The sequence below is a fragment of the Cetorhinus maximus genome, chromosome 10 (genome assembly GCF_964194155.1).
Source record: "Cetorhinus maximus chromosome 10, sCetMax3.hap1.1, whole genome shotgun sequence".
Classification (NCBI taxonomy): Eukaryota; Metazoa; Chordata; class Chondrichthyes; order Lamniformes; family Cetorhinidae; genus Cetorhinus; species Cetorhinus maximus.
This window is the reverse complement of record NC_135888.1, coordinates 118,286,411-118,304,450: the sequence shown is the minus strand read 5'-3', so window position 1 is coordinate 118,304,450 and position 18,040 is coordinate 118,286,411. Positions and strand designations below refer to the sequence as shown.

Genomic DNA, 18,040 nt, shown 5'->3' with positions numbered 1-18,040 from the left:
GGCTTGAACACGTTCACAACATGGAAGATGGTTGCGCCCCCAAGGATTTTCTGTATGGCGATGCAGCCGGAGGCAGAAGACCAATAGGACACCCAAAGCTCCATTTTAAGGATGCTGGCAAGTGTGACATGAAGACCATGAACATTGATTTTTCACACCTGGGAGACACTCCCCAAGGACAGAGACAAATGGTGATATCATCTGTGGGCCAGTATGCACCACCGTGACAATCAATGGCTACTGCAGCTTAATCACAGGCACTAACACTGAAAACATCAACCCACAACGACACTTGATAAACACTCCTTTTGCGGTATGCTCCTTCGATAACACCCTCCAAACTTGCAACCTGTACTACCTAGAAGGATTTGGACAGCAAATGCATGGGAACACCACCACCTGCAAGTTCCTCTCCAAACCACACAACATCCTGACTAGGAACTATATCACCGTTTCTTCATTGTTGCTGGGTTGACGTCCTGGAACTGCCTCCCAAACAGCACTGCGGGTGTACCTACACCCCAGGGACTGCAGCAGTTCAAGAAGGTGCCTCACTATCATCTTCTCAAGGGCAATTAGGGATGGGAAATAAAAATGCTGCCCTCGCCAGGGATGCTTACATTCTGTTATTAAACTTGTGGCTGAACCTGCCTCACACGGGTTGGTCTCTTCAGCCATCAGCAAAATGTGCCTTATGAAGCTACGGCACCCCCAGTGGATTTGATTTGCTGTATATCCATCAGCTTACACAGATGGAAGAATGCTGATGACTATTAAATAAGCACAATGGCATGACTTATATGCCACACTTTACTGTAGCTGAGGTTATGAAATGAACGTTATGGAAATATTTTGAAATGCCTTTGAAATTCTACCTTATCACAACCCTTTTTAAATTGCATCTTTGTTGATTTCAGGCTAAATCATGTTGGTGACTGGGGAACACAATTTGGTATGTTGATTGCTCACTTGCAGGACAAGTTTCCAGATTACCTGATCGTTTCCCCTCCAATTGGCGACCTTCAGGCCTTCTATAAAGTAGGTTTCCTCTCGTGCTGTACAAGGTGTTTAGACATTAATTGTCCAGTCATAGATGTGAGCTTGGCAAAGTAACTTTAATGATATAGCAATATTACAATTGTTGATGTCTCATGCCACTGCTCAGGTACGGTGGTAAAAATATATATTTTTTTGCTTAAACATTTCCTCTTCCCTCCCAGACATCCTATTTTCCTCTTTTCCCAAGGTTTTCTTTTCCCTGCAAGGCTTCTACACGTTTTCTGTCTTTACTTCTTTTACTTTCTTTCTCAAGTGAGATAACTGACTGACCATCTGCTATCTCCCTTTGAAGGCGCACAGCCATGACAAACTATTTTATGTCAAAATGTTTAAACTGCTTCAAGCATTCATAACCCTTTGCTTTCTCTTGCCAAACTACTTCAGCTTTTAAAAAAATATTCTTGGGCCATGGGCGTTGTTGGCAAGGCCAGCATTTATTGTCCATCACTGGCTACCCTTCAGAAGCTAGTGATGAGATGGCAACTTGAGCCGCTGCAGTCCATGAGGTGGAGGTGCCACCACAATGATAGGGAGTTTCAGGATTTTGACACAGTGAAGGAGCGGCATTATAAGTCCAAGTCTGGATGTTGTGTGAATTGGGGGAGAACTTGGAGATGATGATATTCCCATGCAACGACTGCCCTTGTCCTTCCAGGTAGTAGAGCTTGTAGGTTTGGGAGATGGGATACCAAGGATATCAAGTGGCTAACGTAATGGAAGAAGAACTTCGGATCCAATAATGCAGCTTTCAGTGATGTGGAAACTGATTGGAAATGGGAGTTGTTTTGAACAGAAACTGACTGGACCAGGCATATAAATACTGTGGCTACAAGAACAGGTCAGAGGCTGGGAAATCTACAGTGAGCAATTCACCTCCTGACTCCCCAAATCCTGTCCACCATCTTCAAGGCTCAAGTCAGGAGTGTGATGGAATACTCTCCACTTGCCTGGATGAGCACAGTCCCAACAGTGCTTAAGCTTGACCCCCATCCAGGACAAAGCAGCCCGCTTGATTGGCAACCCATCCATCACTTTAAACATTCACTCCTCCACCACTGTGCACAGTGACAGTAGTGTGTGCCATCTATAAGATGCACTGCAGTAACTCACCAAGGCACCTTCAACAGCACCTTCCAAACCCATTACTTCTACCACCTAGAAGGAAAAGACCATTAGATGCATGGGAACATAGCCACCTGCAAGTTCCCCTCCAAACCGCACACCATCCTGACTTGGAACTATATCACTGTTACTTCACCGTCACTGGGTCAATATCCTGGAACTCCCTTCCTAACAGCACTGTAGGCGTACCGACACCACATGGCCACACAAGAAGGCAGCTCACTGCCACCTTCTCAAGGGTAGTTAGGGATGGGCATTAAATGCTAGCCTATCCAGCCACACCCCATGAAAGAATAAGAAGACGACTGGGAACATCTAAAACTATAATCTCGTGCATTAATTAGGTTAATGCATAAATCTTTATCAAAGCAAAGTATCAACAAAATGTGTGCAACCAGTTTTGACATTTGGCTTGATCTGTTGTTCTGTGAGATATTTATAATTTATAGACTGATATTAGGTCAAGGTCTTGTGAAAATAAGGAAAATTACCTGTATGCCACCAACAGCTTTGCAGGAGTCCTTGGGGATGGAGATAAGGGTGACCTTCCTGATTCTTCCCTCCCAAGTTTTCCTAAAAATTCATAGCCGCAATCAGAAACTTGCCTTTTATCATATTGAAAAATTCATTAAGCTTGCTCTTCTTGGTGTGTTGTGTTGAGTTGGAACTTGATGAGAGAAAAATACTGCAATTTTATCATTAACTTTCACCTGTTGAATGTTAACTGCATTCATATTGCACCCTGAAGTAAATGTAATTTGTCCAGACCTTCTATAGTAGTCAGCAGTTAATTAATTTGAAGTAAATTTTATCATAGCAGTAAAGCCATTCATTTTGCCCCATCATTCATTGTTTAGTTGAGTTAATAGTTTCACATTTTAAATGGTGAATGATGATTATGTTGGACTAATTGCATGGAAATAAGCTCACCTAGGTGATCGTGATCTGTTCGAGCAGCTTTATTATCTTAACTGCAAGATGGCATTGCCATTGTAGTCACTGTCACTTGCTCGTCAGTCTCATTTATGCACAAATTTTATGCCTGATCAATTTTGGCTGAATGGAAGGTGCCTTTTTATGGTTGTCAAGACAACGCTGAATGCTCCATTAAGATGTCATACTGTACAAACTTTGCTGAAAAGCTAAATTTGTGGTGTGCTGACTGCAGATTACTGGAATTTAATCTTCAATTATTGGGATATAATAGTGCTTTATATTCATAGAGTCACGGAATATGCAGCACAGAAACTCATCTGGTCCGTGGCAGTGTTTATGTTATACATGAGCTTCCTCACACCCCTCTTCATTTACACCTATCAGCATAATCTCTTATTTCTTTCTCCCTCGTGTGTTTAGCAGGCTCTTGCTTAAATGCATCTCTGCTATTCCCTTCAGCAACTTCCTGTGGCAGAGTGTTTCAGGTTCTTATCACTCTCTGGGTAAAGAGGTTTCTTCTGAATTCCTTCTTGGATTTATTAGTAGCGATCTTACATTTGCGGCCCCTTGTTTTGGTCTTGCCCGCAAATAGAATCTTCTCTATGCCTACCCTGTCTAACTTCTCAGTTCTAGTATTATTCTAATAAATATTTTTTTGCAATTTCTCGAGTGGCAAAATGTTCTTTTATATAATAAGGAGCCCAGAACTGTTCGCAGCACTTCAGGTGTGGTCTAACCAAGGTTCTGTGCAACTCTAACATAATTTCTCTGCTTTTCAATCTGACCCCTCTAGAAATGAATCCCAGTGCTTAATTCAGCATCAAAATTTATAAAGTTTAAAGCTGTATTATAGCCAAAAGTTGAGCACTCCTGTCCTTTTTTAATGTTTTAAAATTCTCAGCGATTGTCATGTGTTTACAGGAATCCAAGAAGAGATTTGATGAGGAGGAAGCCTTTAAGAAGCGGGCATATGAGTGTGTGGTACTGCTACAGAGCCACAATCCAGAAATTATTAAGGCTTGGAATATGATCTGTGACGTTTCTCGGAAGGGTAAGCTAAAAATCAAGTTAAAGCAGCCCAACAAAGGAAAGGATTTAGCTGGGATTTGTCAAGAAGGGTAAACGCAGTTCTTTGCGGGACAATAGAGGAACTTTTTAGTTCGACAGTTGAAGCTTTCAATGCTGAAATTAGTCTTTTTTAGGTAAGGATATCAAGGCATAAGGATCAGAGATTAATAAATATGGTTTAGGTACAAATCAGCCATGATCTAATTTAACGAGGGCTGAATGACCCTACTCCTTTTCCTATGTTCCTGCAGTAGTATTTGTCAGAAACATTATCTACTTCTAGTGTCTTTCCTGTATTATGGAAAATCCTGTTTTTTTCAAAGTGCATGTCTGATGAAATTAATGTGCAGTTTCTCACGTGACATTCATAAAGCAAACATTGGATTAGTTGATGGGTTAAAACAGTGCGCTATTTTTATAACTTTTGTTTGTATCTTACAGATAGGGCCTATGAGGTTAGGATGCTGTCCTTTGTCAAACACTAGGATGGATTTAATAGCTTGTGGCTCCAGTCTAACTTCCTAGAGTGAAGGTGTACCCTGGGTCTTTGTGGGAGGTTCCAGGTCGTATGAGATTCCACCAGTGGATTACAGACTGCATGGCAACCCCTGAATTCTAATCCAAATCAATACATCACCCTTTCCACTTGGTATAAGTCCCACAGTGGGGAAGTATATTTAAGAGTGACAGTTGTACAGGTGTCCCTGTTGCAGGGGCTGCTTGTTTTCTTTTGAGTTAACCCTAAAGCCACAGGCTAGGCTTGCAGGGGTTGAGAGGAGGTCTATGAAGGCAGGTTATGAAGGGTTTTCAAATGGCTGGCCCTGGTTTTCAACTTGTACCAAGAGGTATGTGGAGCAGGCCTAGTTCCAGTCCATAATCCCTCAGAGTTGGTTTGTATCAAATTTAAGTTTGTATCTTAAAAGTTATCCAGCCTATTAGCTGGAAAGATGTTGGGGACTGATGGAAGAACTTTACCAATTAAAGTAGGACACTATCTGTGTATGCAACATTTTATGTTCTACAGCTGTTAAAGAATGCAATCCAGCTGTGCGGCTTGCTGCAAAGAGCTCCATAGCTAGGCATTCTTGTGTTGACTCTAAGCGGAGGAGGAATGATAGTGTGCCATTGGTGCACACTATGGGTGTGGTTTTGGACTATAGGATTTTAAGCCACTTCAGTGCCACATCACCAAAGACTATTGTCACAGCATGGCGAGTATCCTGCTTTTAGGGCCACTACCCTTTTGTTGCACATCTCCATTTGAGACCAATCTGGTTGCCAGTATTTTATAGTTATGTTCATAAGGTGAGCAATGAGTGGGATCTTTGCTTTTTTTTTTGTATGTTCGTGTGATTAAGTCTGTGAAAGTGTCTGGAATGGTGCTCATCTCTTCCAAGTGGGGATAGAGTTTCAGCAGGAGCATTGCCAGTTTAGGGAGTAGGGGCTTACGGAGCTCAGCTAGCTAGAGATGTTCTCAAATTACAGCTTTATACTGCCATATAGATCTCCTTGGCTTTTCCCATTAATAGTGTAGCTTCCCAAGTGTGTTGGGAGAGAGAGGAAGGTTGACAGATTGCTGTGATGTTTTGTTTAGGGTAATCTGGGGCTTAGAGGTGTTTAGTAAAGCATGGAAGTCTGCAGATTTCTTTTTGATTTCATTGCAATCAGAGGATACTTCTTCCTGCTTTCCTCATTGATACGAGTGTTCTCTCCTGCCTTTTGTTATTTGGTGTACACCAGTCGTTTTCTCATTTTGAGTGCCTTTCCTCATGTTTTTAATTATTTTTTGTAGAATTCCAGAAAATTTATGATCATCTGGATATAAAGCTGATTGAAAGGGGTGAATCGTACTACCAAAGCATGATGAATGACGTTGTTAAGTTGTTTGAGGAGAAAGGTAAAATGAGACTGGAATAGAGAATGCTGGAACTCCTGTTTAATTAAATAAAAATTGCTCTGAAATTTCTCTCATAAGTTGTATCTTTTATACACAGTTTTTTGAGTCATCACTGTTTTAAAAATTTAGATTTTTAAGGCCCAAATGTCACTCCTTGCTCTCATATTAACTGAAATTTGCTGTTTTATTTTTCTAAAAACTGTCTTTTCTTAATTAAATAACTAAATTTGCTCTCCAGTTGTCAATGAAAGTGAACTCGTTAAAGTCCTTTACGCCCATGACATTTTTCTTCTGATAGAGAATCAACTCGCCTGTCCTTGACTTTTGGGCTGAAATTCAATAGAAGGAGTCAGATAATATATGCATAATTCATTGGATAATATATGGTGGATAACTGGGAGTGATTTCAAGTCAATCTAGTCTATTCCTGTTAATTCAAAGCTGCTTAATTTAAACTTTTTAGTGTATATAAAAAGAACAGAATTATCAGACATTGACTATAAACTTACTGAGAAAGTCACATTATATTATAAGTGATGCTTGTCCAGTTTGTAATTGTCTCTAAATATGGAGGTTGGATTGCGCCTAATGAAATAAAAACAAAGTGCTGGACTGGCAGCATCTGTGGAGAGAGAAACAGAGTTAAAGTTTCCAGTCCAATATGACTCTCTTTCAGAACATATTGAACGGGAAGCATTAACTGTTTCTCCCCCCACAGATGCTGCCAGACCTGCTGCGTTTTCCCAGCACTTTCTGTTTTTATTTCAGTTCTCCGGCATCCCTAGTATTTTGCTTTTATTACGCCTAATGAACACTCCTCATATTTCCTGTGAACTTCACAGGGATGCTTTTGTTCAGATTGGGTCCTTTATTTTTGTACTTTTTTGCCAACAGTTATCTACAGGCGGTACAGTCAACAGAGGTGAAATGTGACAAAATCCTGTCTGAAATATATAAGAGTATTGAGCCATTGCATGCAGGTTTATTAACTATTTTAAAATTGCCTGAGAAAATAAGTATAACCAGGAGAGCTTTGTTTTGTGTTGTCACTATCCAGACGGCTAAACCCAGGTTGCATCATTTATTCTGACAGGTATGATACAGCTTGACGAAGGCCGAAAGATTGTTTTCCCACCAGGATGCTCGTTGCCCCTAACAGTGGAAAAATCAGATGGAGGGTACACATATGACACGTCAGACTTAGCGGCGCTTCGACAAAGGATTTTTGGTGAAAAGGCTGATATGATTATCTATGTTGTGGATAATGGGCAGGTGAGTTTGATTCTTCAGTGCATTGCTGCTGCCTTATCCCTCATATATTTGTGTTAAAACAGGAAAGCACTTTGAAGTTGATTTCATTCACTCTTTTGGGATTTCAGCTTCATTCCTTCAAAAAGAAATCTGTAGATTGATGTTGACAGTCAGTAACTCTATAAAAATATATATAGGGCATGGAAAATGGAAACCATATAGTCAATCCTGGATTGTTCATTTCTTAGGTTGTGCATCAGAACTGGAAAATGTTTAAATTCTCTAACGTTGAAAAGCCTCACCTGTTGAGCACAAAAGTAATAAAGGTGAATTACTGATGGATCGAGTAAGTGGAGTATAATAAATAGCATTTGCATGTGAGTGTAAAATTCTCATTTAAATATTATAAGCAAGTAGCCCCTCCACTGACGAGATTATTCTAATATCTGCATTGTCACTGTTATTCTGATGTGTGTGTGAATGAGAACTGAGCATCAGGTGGTTGCCAGGAATTATCATTCTTTCAATGTTGTAAATTGCTTGTATTCCCATGTTGTGATCCTAATCATGTTTTACCTTCCATCCCAGAGTGTCCACTTCCAGACAGTCTTTGCTGCAGCCCAGATGATTGGATGGTATGACCCCAAAAAGATCAGAGTGGAGCATACTGGATTTGGTGTGGTGTTGGGTGAAGATAAGTAAGTGCTCTTAATTCCTGTTTTCATGGTTTTCTGGCACCTAATGATCCTTTGACTATTGAATTATGGTTCTCCTCCAAAAACCTTGTGTCATACTTATTTACATTTTTAAAAGTGATTTGGAGCCTCTGAAACAATAGTGTGGTGGGGTAACATATGGAAGTTTCACCTCTCAGAACTAAGGTTAAGTTCTCCTAAAACAAAGATTAAAAGTTTGCTCTTTCTACTAGGTGTAAGGGCCTAATATGGAGTGGGTTTTGCCCCTTTCCACCCAGGGCCCACAGACTGCAAGTCAGGACAAATTGACTATCACTCAGGCAACAAAAGTGGAAACATAAGGAGTGTAGGCGCAATAAGAGTAAAATACTGGGGATGCTGGAGAACTGAAATAAAAACAAAGTGCTGGGAAAACTCAGCAGGTCTGGCAGCATCTGTGGAGAGGAAAAAACAGAGTAAATGCTTCCAGTTCACTATATTCCAAAAAAGAGACATATTGGACAGGAAACTTTAACTGTGAAATAAAGTTGAGGAATCCATACTGATGAGAAGGTAGCCTTTCACAATGGAGTAACATTGTTGGGCAGTAGGGAGAACTTGAATGTTGCCTCGGTGAATAACAGAACTAGAAAAGCATTTAAACCCCCATCACACACAAGCATGTTTACAAAAAAATTCACTGTTCTACCTGCCCAAAACAGCCCGTAACACATTTCGGGGTTCTCTCAGCTTTCTTGGAACTAGGAACATTAAGAATAATGATTGGGTCTTGTATATGTTTAGCAATAACAAAAGAACACGCGGAAATTTGTTTTTTTTGTGTCAACATTTTACTTTGACATTTGTTCACAGAAAGAAGTTCAAAACACGGTCAGGTGAAACTGTGCGATTGGCTGACCTACTGGAAGAGGGTCTCAAAAGATCAATGGATAAACTATTGGCAAAGGAACGAGAGAAGGTAATGACTTTTAGTCATACCACAGACTTTGTTACTTGCATTTTTTTAGTTTCTCATAAACTTAAAAGAAGCATGTGGCAAGCTGGTGTGAGATTTGATGTATTCATACGAATCAGGAGCAGGATTAGACCTCTTGAGCCTCCTCTGCCATCCAATAAGATCATGGCTGATCTAATTGTGGTCTCAACTCCACATTCCTGACTACCCCCATATCCTTTGACTCCCTTGTTAGTCAAGAATATATCTTCCCCTGCCTTAAAAATATTCAATGACCCTGCCTCCGTTGCCCTCTGGGGGAAGATAGTTCCAAAGACCAGTGACCCTCTGAGAGAATAAGATTCTCCTCATCATGAAGGCAGTGAGATTCCTTGTTCAATGTTCTTAACCTTCCCTGCTGTTTATTTATCACAAATCATATTTGGGCCTTATGTTGTAGGAATAATACTCTTCAGATTATGGCAACTTACATTTATACAGCACCTTCAACGTAGGGAAGTGTCCCAAGGCTCTTCAGAGGTGTGTCATTAAATAAAGTTGGCACTGAGCCAAAGAGGTGGATATTAGGGTGTTTGCTTATAGATTTAGATTTAAAGCGGGTCTTAAAGGAGCAAAAAAGGTGTTGAGCTAATAGGTTTAAAGAAGGAATTCCAGAGTTCAGTGTCTAGACTGTTGATGTCATGGCTGTCAATGGCAGGATGAATAGAGTTGGGGGGTGTGATGCTCAAATGCAGAGGGAGTTACAGAGAGGAGAAAGGCAAGACCATGGAGGTTTCTTTTTTTAAAACATAAACAGAAAATATTTGAAAATAGTCAAGTCAGTCAACATCAGTGGAAAGGATGTCAAGTCAGTGTTTCAGATGCTTCAGAACTGGAAAAAATGAAAGCTGAGCAATAAAAAAAGAACATAACAAATGGAAGGGAGCGGGGAAAAACAAACATACGTACAGATACGGTAGTAGAATGACCTGTCAAGTATTTAAGAAGGAAAACAAGGTGATTAAATGGCTGAATTGGTATTAAGAAGCATAATAAAAGAAATTGAGGACATTTAATAGACAGAGAATGTGTGAATGTGGTGGCAGTGGGTGTAAGGCAGGTCTGAAGTGGAAACAGCGTGGCCTGGCAAAGTGGAAGAGAATGTACTCTTCTCCAGCTCCTGAATTACACTTCACTCTGCTTGCCTCTTCCATTCCTGGGCTGAATAGCCTCTTCCTATACTATAGATTTCTATAACCCTTGGTAATTGTTATGGACTAATGTTGAAGATCATAAATTTGCAGTGTCTCAGGTACTTTGTTTGATTATGATCTGTTGGCATTGAATACAACTGTTGTTCATAATGTTTTTGTTTTTGCCTTCCTGTTATAGGTTTTGACACCTGACGAGCTTAAGGCAGCAAAAGAAGCCGTTGCATTCGGATGCATCAAATATGCTGACCTTTCTCATAATAGGATTAATGACTATATCTTCTCCTTTGACAAAATGTTGGATGACAGGGGAAACACAGCAGCCTATTTGCTGTATGCCTTCACTAGAATCAGGTGAGACACCCCTGAGGAAATGTTATTCTTTATAGGATACAGTAGTGCCTGTGAGCATACTGGTCTATCTCCTCACATCGTTCAAATGTCCCATGTCAATGAGCAACTCAGTGGAACAGCAGTTGGTATTATTACTTAATTGTGCCACAGCAGTGGTAGTATGTGCATCTATGTCCTTGTTAGAGAAATATATTGAGTTTTTGGGACCCCCCCCAAATCAAAATGCTTTTTGAGAAGAATTCAAATCCTTCTCCAATGGAGCAAAACGCAATAAGTTGCCATCTCACACCTCTTCGGCCTGCATAAGCAAAGGTTGGTGTGTGACATAAGGGACATGCAGAAACACAATAAAATGGTGGAGAGGTTTGCACCCGTGTCTTCTTTGGCCGTTTAAGAAATTGTGAAATCTCGACCCTATTTGCAAGCTAAATCTTAAAACAAGCCTCATGGATGAAATCATTTTCTGTCTTTTTAAAGCAGATAAGTACAATAGCATTTGAAACTTCAGTATCTAGGTTGCACCACTAGAGGTTCTCAGCAAGCTGTAGAAAAGCATTGGTTTGTACCATGATCAGGTATTGAGGTGCAATTTTGAAAGTTTTTTATTCCCTTCTGTTCATCCAGGTGCTGCAGAAACTTGGGCATTTATCTAAAGACTGAACTGTTGTAAACAGAAATCTAAACTAACAGATTACTTTTTTTCTTAATTCTATCATGGGATCTGGGCGTCGCTGGCAAAGCCAGCATTTTTTGCCTATCCCTAGTCGCCCTTGAACTGAGCAGCATGCTAGGCCATTGCAGAGGGCAGTTAAGAGTCAACCACATTACAGTGGGTCTGGAGTCACATCTAGGCCAGACCAGGAAAGGATACCAGATTTCCTTCCCTAAAGAACCAGATGGGTTTTTATGACAATCAATAGTTTCATGGTCACCATTACTGAGATCAGCTTTATACTCCAGATTTAATAACTGAATTCAAATTCTGCCAGCTGCCATGGTATGTCCTGTACACAAAAAGCAGGACATATCCAACCCAGCCAATTACCGCCCCATCAGTCTACTCTCAATCATTGGTAAAGTGATGGAAGAGGTCATCAACAGTGCTGTCAAGCAGCACCTGCTTAGCAATAACCTGCTCGATGATGCTCAGTGTGGGTTCCACCAGGGTCACATAGCTCCTGACCTCATTACAGCCTTGGTTCAAACATGCACAAAAGAGCTGAACTTCAGAGGTGAGGTGAGAGTGACTGTCCTTGACATTAAGGCAGCATTTGACAGAGTGTGGCATCAGGGAGCCTGAGCAAAACTGGAGTCAAGGGTATCAGGGGAAAACTCTCCACTGGTTGGAGTCATACCCGGCACAAAGGAAGATGGTTGTGGTTGTTGGAGGTCAATAATCTCAGTTCCAGGACATAGCTGCAGGAGTTCCTCAGGGTAGTGTCTTAGACCCAAACATCTTCAGCTGCTTCGTCAATGACCTTCCCTCCATCATAAGGTCAGAAGTGGAGATGTTCTCTGACGCTTGCACAATGTTCAGCACTATTCACGATTCCTCAGATATTGAAGCAGTCCATGCCCAAATGCAGCAAGACTTGGACAATATCCAGACTTGGGCTGACAAGTAACATTCGCGCTGCACAAGTGCCAGGCAATGACTATCTTCAACAAGACGGAATCTAACTATCGCCCCTTGATATTCAAAGGCATTACCATCGCTGAGTGCTCCACTGAATGATCAACATCCTGGGGGTTACCATTGACCAGAAACTGAACTGGACTAGCCATATAAATACTGTGGCTGCAAGAGCAGGTCAGAGGCTAGGAATCCTGCAGCAAGTAACTCACTGCCTGACTCCCGAAAGCCTGCCCACCATCTACTACAAGGCACAGGTCAGGAGTGTGATGGAATGCACTCCACTTGCCTGGATAAGTGCAGCCCCAACAACAGTCACAAAGCTTGACACCATCTAGGACAAAACAACCTGCTTGATTGTCACCCCATCCACAAACATTCATTCCCTCCACCACCGACGCACAGTGGCAGCAGTGTGTACCATCTAAAAGATGCACTGCAGGAACTTCCCAAGGTTCCTTAAGACAGCACCTTCCAAATCCATGACTGCTGTCATCTAGACAGACAAGGGCAGCAGACACATGGGAACACCACCACTTGGAAGTTCCCTCCAAGCCACTCAGCATCCTAACTTGGAAATATATCGCCGTTCCCTCACTGTCGCTGGGTTAAAATCCTGGAACTCGCTCCCTAACAGCACTGGGTGTACCTAAACCTAAAATTGGCAGCAATAGTTCACCACCACCTTCTTAAGGGCAATTAGGGCTGGGCAATAAATGCTGGCCTAGCCAGCAATGTCCATATCCCATTACTAATCCAGCAACATTAACAGTAACATGCCTAACTTTTCAGCCACTTTAATCTGTGGTAGTAATATCTCCTTTTTATTTCTGTCTTCCTAGCTATTCTAACTTCTAAAAAATATATCTTTGTTTCAAGTTACAAACAGAAAATACGAGAGCCCATCAGATACACTGTTTATTTAAACATATTCTCAGCATATCCTGTTATTACCTATTTGACCGAGGGTGGAATCGGGGAGCCCTTGTAAAATTGAAGTCAGGGAGAAATCTTTCCATTAGTTGGAGTCATACATAGTACAAAAGAAGATGGTTGTGATTGATGGAAGTTGATCGTTTCAGCTCCAGGACAATGTTGCAGGAGTTCATCAGGGCAGTGTCCAAGGCCTAACCATCTTTAGCCACTTCATCAATGATCTTCCCTCCATCATAAGGTCAGAAGTAGGAATGTTGTCTGGTCATTGCACAGTAGCCAGTCCTACTCATAACTCCTCAGGTAATGAAGCAGTTCGTTGGGGAACATGGAGTCTTGGGCTATGAAATGGCAAGTAATACTCACATTACACAAGTGTCAGGCAAAGCACCATCTCAAAAAAAAGAGTTTACTCACCTTTCCTAGACTTTCAACAGCATTGCCATCATCAAATATAAACCATCAGCATCCTGCAGGTTGTCATTGATCAGCCATATAAATACAGTAAAATCTGTGTTACCCAGCTCAGTGAATGGGCGATGCTGGTTAATCAAAAATGCTGGTTAACGGAGTTACATTACATTACAAGACAAGGTGCTGTTTTATCTTTGAGGGGCTGAGGGATAGGGGAAGCAGCACAGCAGAGCATCACAGTAAAAACACTACAATTGACACCATCAGACCATCTTTTACAGGAATTTAGCTGTCAGTTTCACTGTTAGTTGCTTTGAGCGCTATATCTTTGTTCAGACACAATAACCAAAACTGACCCAATAATTTAATAATTTCAATGTAATGCCTAAGAACAGCTTCTGCAGATTTACAATCTACTGTTAGTATTATTATATATTTTTAAAGAAGGCATTGTATGAACACTGAAAGTGACCGAATTTTAAAAAGAATCAAGTTGTCAGAAATTCCGGATACCAGAGAGTTCCGGTTGGTAGAATGCTGGACAACACACAGTAAACTGTACTGCAGCTACAAGAGCAGTTCAAAGGCTGGGTATTCTGCGACGAGTGACTCACCTCTAATTCCTCAAAGCCCAGGTCAGCAGTGTGGAACCACTTGCCTGGATTTCCATCAATAGCTCCATCAATACTCAGGAAGCTCGACACCATCCAGGACAAAGCTCCTTCTCGATTGGCACCCCATCCGCCACCTTCAACATTCACTCTCTCCACAACCGTGCACTGTGGTTGCAGTGTGTACCACCTACAAGATGCACTGCAGCAACTCGCCAAGGCTCCTTCAACAACACCTTCCAAACCCATAATCTCTACCACCTAGAAGGACAAGAGCAGCAGGTGCATTGGAATCCCGCACCTACAAGTTCCCCTCCAAGTCTCTCGTTCTCCTGGCTTGGAACTATATCACTGTTTCTTCATTGTTGCTGGATCAAAATCCTGAAAGCCCCTACCTAACCGTATTGTGGGAGTACCTGCAGCAAATGGACCATAGTGGTTCAAGAAGGTGGCCCGCCAACACCTTCTCAAGGGCAATTAGGGCATGGCCAGTAACACCTAAATCCAATCGACGAATAAGAAGAACTGTAGATCTGGAATATTGTGCTGCTGCAGTACTGAAGTCCTGCCACTAGAGACCCCCATTAATCCATGGAAATCAGTTTCCAATAATATTCAGCTTATTGGTTCTTGGCTGTAGTACCAAAAACTAATCCTTCAGTTCTGTATCTTCCCTGTTTCAAATATTTATCCAGTTTTGCCTTAAAAGATATCATGATCTCTGTCTTAACTCCTCCATGTGTTAAAGCACTTCATGTTCCAGCAACCTCCCTAAATTCTGATGAAAGGTCATAGACCTGAAACGTTAACTGTTTTTCTCTCCACAATGCTACCAGACCGGCCGAGTATTTCCAGGACTTAGTTTTTATTTCAATTTCTATCTTACTATTTTAGTCACAACTTTTAATTGATTCTTCTTCACAAACTTCCCAAACAGAGAATATAGGCGTGTTGAGTCCCTTTAGTATTTTAGAACCCTTTATTAAATCTAATTTTAGTCATTTCTGCTTCAATAGAAATAGCTCCAGTATCAACTTTATCCCAGCAAGCTGTAAAAATTAGCCTCTGGGAAATCATAACGTTAATGACTCAAATTTGACTTGCAAGTTCAGTCATAGGATGTCAATCTAGCTATTTGTATAGGTGGTGTTTCTCCTCTCCATGCTTTTCCTGGCTTTGCTGGTTGATCACATGGGTGAAATTAAAATATAGATAACAATGGTTTATGAGAATTAAGCTTATTACATTATAGGGCAGAAAGGAGCAGACTTGTGTTTGATTTCCTGCGCAGCTACTCTCGTGAATAGACTGTCAGGAGAGGAGGGAGCCAGTGAACAGCAGGTTACGGAATGCCATTGATTTGAGAATAGGTCATCCACCTTCTGCTTTCTTGCTGGAGCAATAGTTTCGAAAACCACAAACCTTTTAAAATGACTAGTTGGAATGTTCCCTTCATAATGTTCACACCTAGGTCTGAATCATCCATCCCAGTCTTAACCATGGCAGTCTCTCCTTTACCAGGTCCTACGTGGAATGAGTTTAGAAATGTCACACTGATGGTGTAGTGCATCCCTGAAAAAAAAACCAATGGGTTTCTCAGTATGCAGTGGCAATCTCAGTTTAAATTGTGACATCCTTTGCAGATCCATAAGTCGACTCGCAAACATTGATGATGCAACCCTGCAGAAAGCAGCTGCAGAAACAGCCATTCTGCTAAATCATGAGAAGGAATGGAAGTTGGGTAAATGCATTCTGCGATTCCCAGAAATTATTAACAAGATCTTGGATGACCTGTATCTGCATACCCTCTGCGACTACCTCTTTGAACTGGCCACAACCTTCACAGAATTCTATGACAACTGTTACTGTGTAGAGAAGGACAGGCAGACAGGTGAGAACTGCATTTCAGCACATTGCATTGTTTGTCGTCAGTTTCTGTTTAATAGTGTATTGTTAGAGGGCAACAGTAGTGAATGTCAGCAAAATGCCTTTCAAATGGTATTGGCAAGCAAAGACTTTTGTAACACTTTAAAATGGTCAGGATGTCCCAAAGCACTTCACAGCTAATTAATTTTTTAATAATGTAGTCACTCTTATGTAGGTAAATATACACAGCAAGGTCTCAAACAGCAATGAGATAAACAACAAGACAATCTGTTTTTGACGATGAAGTTTGAGTGAGAAATGTTGATTGACACGCTCAGAGATCTCCTTGACTCCTTTGAATAGTGGTGTGGAATCATTGTTTGACCAGGCCTGATCAGATCAAATGGGACCTTTCTTCAGTGTTGCATCTGAAAGGCAGCATGCATGACAGTGCAGCATTTTTGTTAAAATATTAACTTTATGTGCTCAAACCCTGAAGTGAAGACATTATGGCTTAGAAATGAGCACTACCAACTGAGCTGAGATGACTAGACATGAGGTCTTCAAGTTGAATGAGATTGTGTGGAGATCTGAAAATGCAAATAAGGGTCTTGTATTTTGGACTATTTTAAATACAATGGCTCTTCATATTGGATCCCAAGCTATGAAAGTTAAATTAAGGATGATACTTAAACAAAAGTATAGGGCTATGTTCAGTAAAATTCTTACAAAATAATACCTGTTTATGAATCATATACTGCTCAATCTTAACTGATTTTTGAGGCACATTGTGGGGAGTTTTGCTCTGCATCTTAGCTAGTTTGTGCTGGCACTTTCTCACCACTTTTGCACAGTATTTTTCACCACATTAACCCCTCTCAATAAAAGAGAAAGAATGGAAATGTTCATAATTGAGTCTTTTTTTTAAAAGGGCCTTGCTGAAAAGGCTGTTGAGGTTGTAGCTGTGGCTTTAGACACCACCACAGAAATCAATACTTGCAAAATAACTTGCAACGGTTAAATGCAAGTAAGGTTAATCGTACATCATGCTGCTCCCCTATTTCTTAACTGGGGGTATTTGATTTTCTGTGCGTAATTGCCAACTTGTTCACTTAATTTGTCTCCGTTTTACTTCAGGTGAAGTTGTCAAAGTGAACATGTGGCGGATGCTGCTGTGTGATGCTACCGCTGCTGTTATGGCGAAGAGTTTTGCTATCCTGGGAATCAAGCCTGTTCAGAGGATGTAATTTTGTGTTTTGCCTTTGTTGTTGTAGCCATAACTATGAAAACTTTGATGCTGTGTTTCTAAATCTTAAATAAAAACTTAAAGTAAAGATTGTGTGCATTATTAGTATATTGGGGGTAGATAATCACCAAGTTGACGGAAGGAATCAGAGACTTGAAGAAAAGTTCCAGAGCACACCATATGCCCCCTGTATATGATGAACGCAATGTGCTACATATAAGGGACAAGAACTGTCACCTGCAGTATTCCATGTAGTCTCAAACTACAGCTGCACTAGTTTTTACATTCCCTGGAACATGCACTTTTGTTACAAAGTTGGCAGCCCTTTTTGAATGTTGCAGAGGGAGTGTGGAAAGGAAGGCTAACTAACACAAGTATCAGCCACTTTTCACAGGGAATAGAACATGGGAACAGTAGCACCTGCAAGTTACACACCATCCCGACTTGGGAACAGTTGCACCTGCAAGTTACACACCATCCGGACTTGGAACTATACCACTGTTCCTTCACTGTCACTGGATTAAAACCCTGGAACTCCCTAACAGCATTGTGCGTGTACCTACACCGCATGGACTGAAGCAGTTCGAAGGTGGTGGTGAGCGGCTTTCTCAAAGACAATTGGGGATGGGCAATAAATGCTGGCCTTGCCAATGACACCAATATCCCAAGAAAGAAAAAAAAGCTTGTTAGCAGTACAGTATTTGTTGACGGTTTAAAAACTCAAAATTCCCAAAATTAAAACGTCGTACAACCCTGGTTCACAGCACAGTGAAACATCAGCCTATGGTTCAGGTGATAGGATAGCAATCC

At 41.1% G+C, this 18,040-nt stretch overlaps 1 protein-coding gene across 1 annotated transcript in view; it reads left to right on the top strand.

Moving 5' to 3' along the window:
• The window catches only part of rars1 (arginyl-tRNA synthetase 1), a 37,119-nt gene extending 19,806 nt beyond the window's left edge, over window positions 1-17,313 (top strand). The window contains exons 7-15 of the mRNA XM_078551053.1: window positions 918-1,038; window positions 4,039-4,168; window positions 5,978-6,082; window positions 7,176-7,354; window positions 7,922-8,031; window positions 8,881-8,986; window positions 10,355-10,527; window positions 15,762-16,009; window positions 17,122-17,313. Coding sequence (XP_078407179.1) covers window positions 918-1,038; window positions 4,039-4,168; window positions 5,978-6,082; window positions 7,176-7,354; window positions 7,922-8,031; window positions 8,881-8,986; window positions 10,355-10,527; window positions 15,762-16,009; window positions 17,122-17,231 — 1,282 coding nt within the window. The 3' untranslated portion in view covers window positions 17,232-17,313. The remainder of the gene's footprint in view (window positions 1-917; window positions 1,039-4,038; window positions 4,169-5,977; window positions 6,083-7,175; window positions 7,355-7,921; window positions 8,032-8,880; window positions 8,987-10,354; window positions 10,528-15,761; window positions 16,010-17,121) is intronic.
• Window positions 17,314-18,040: the final 727 nt, after the last annotated feature.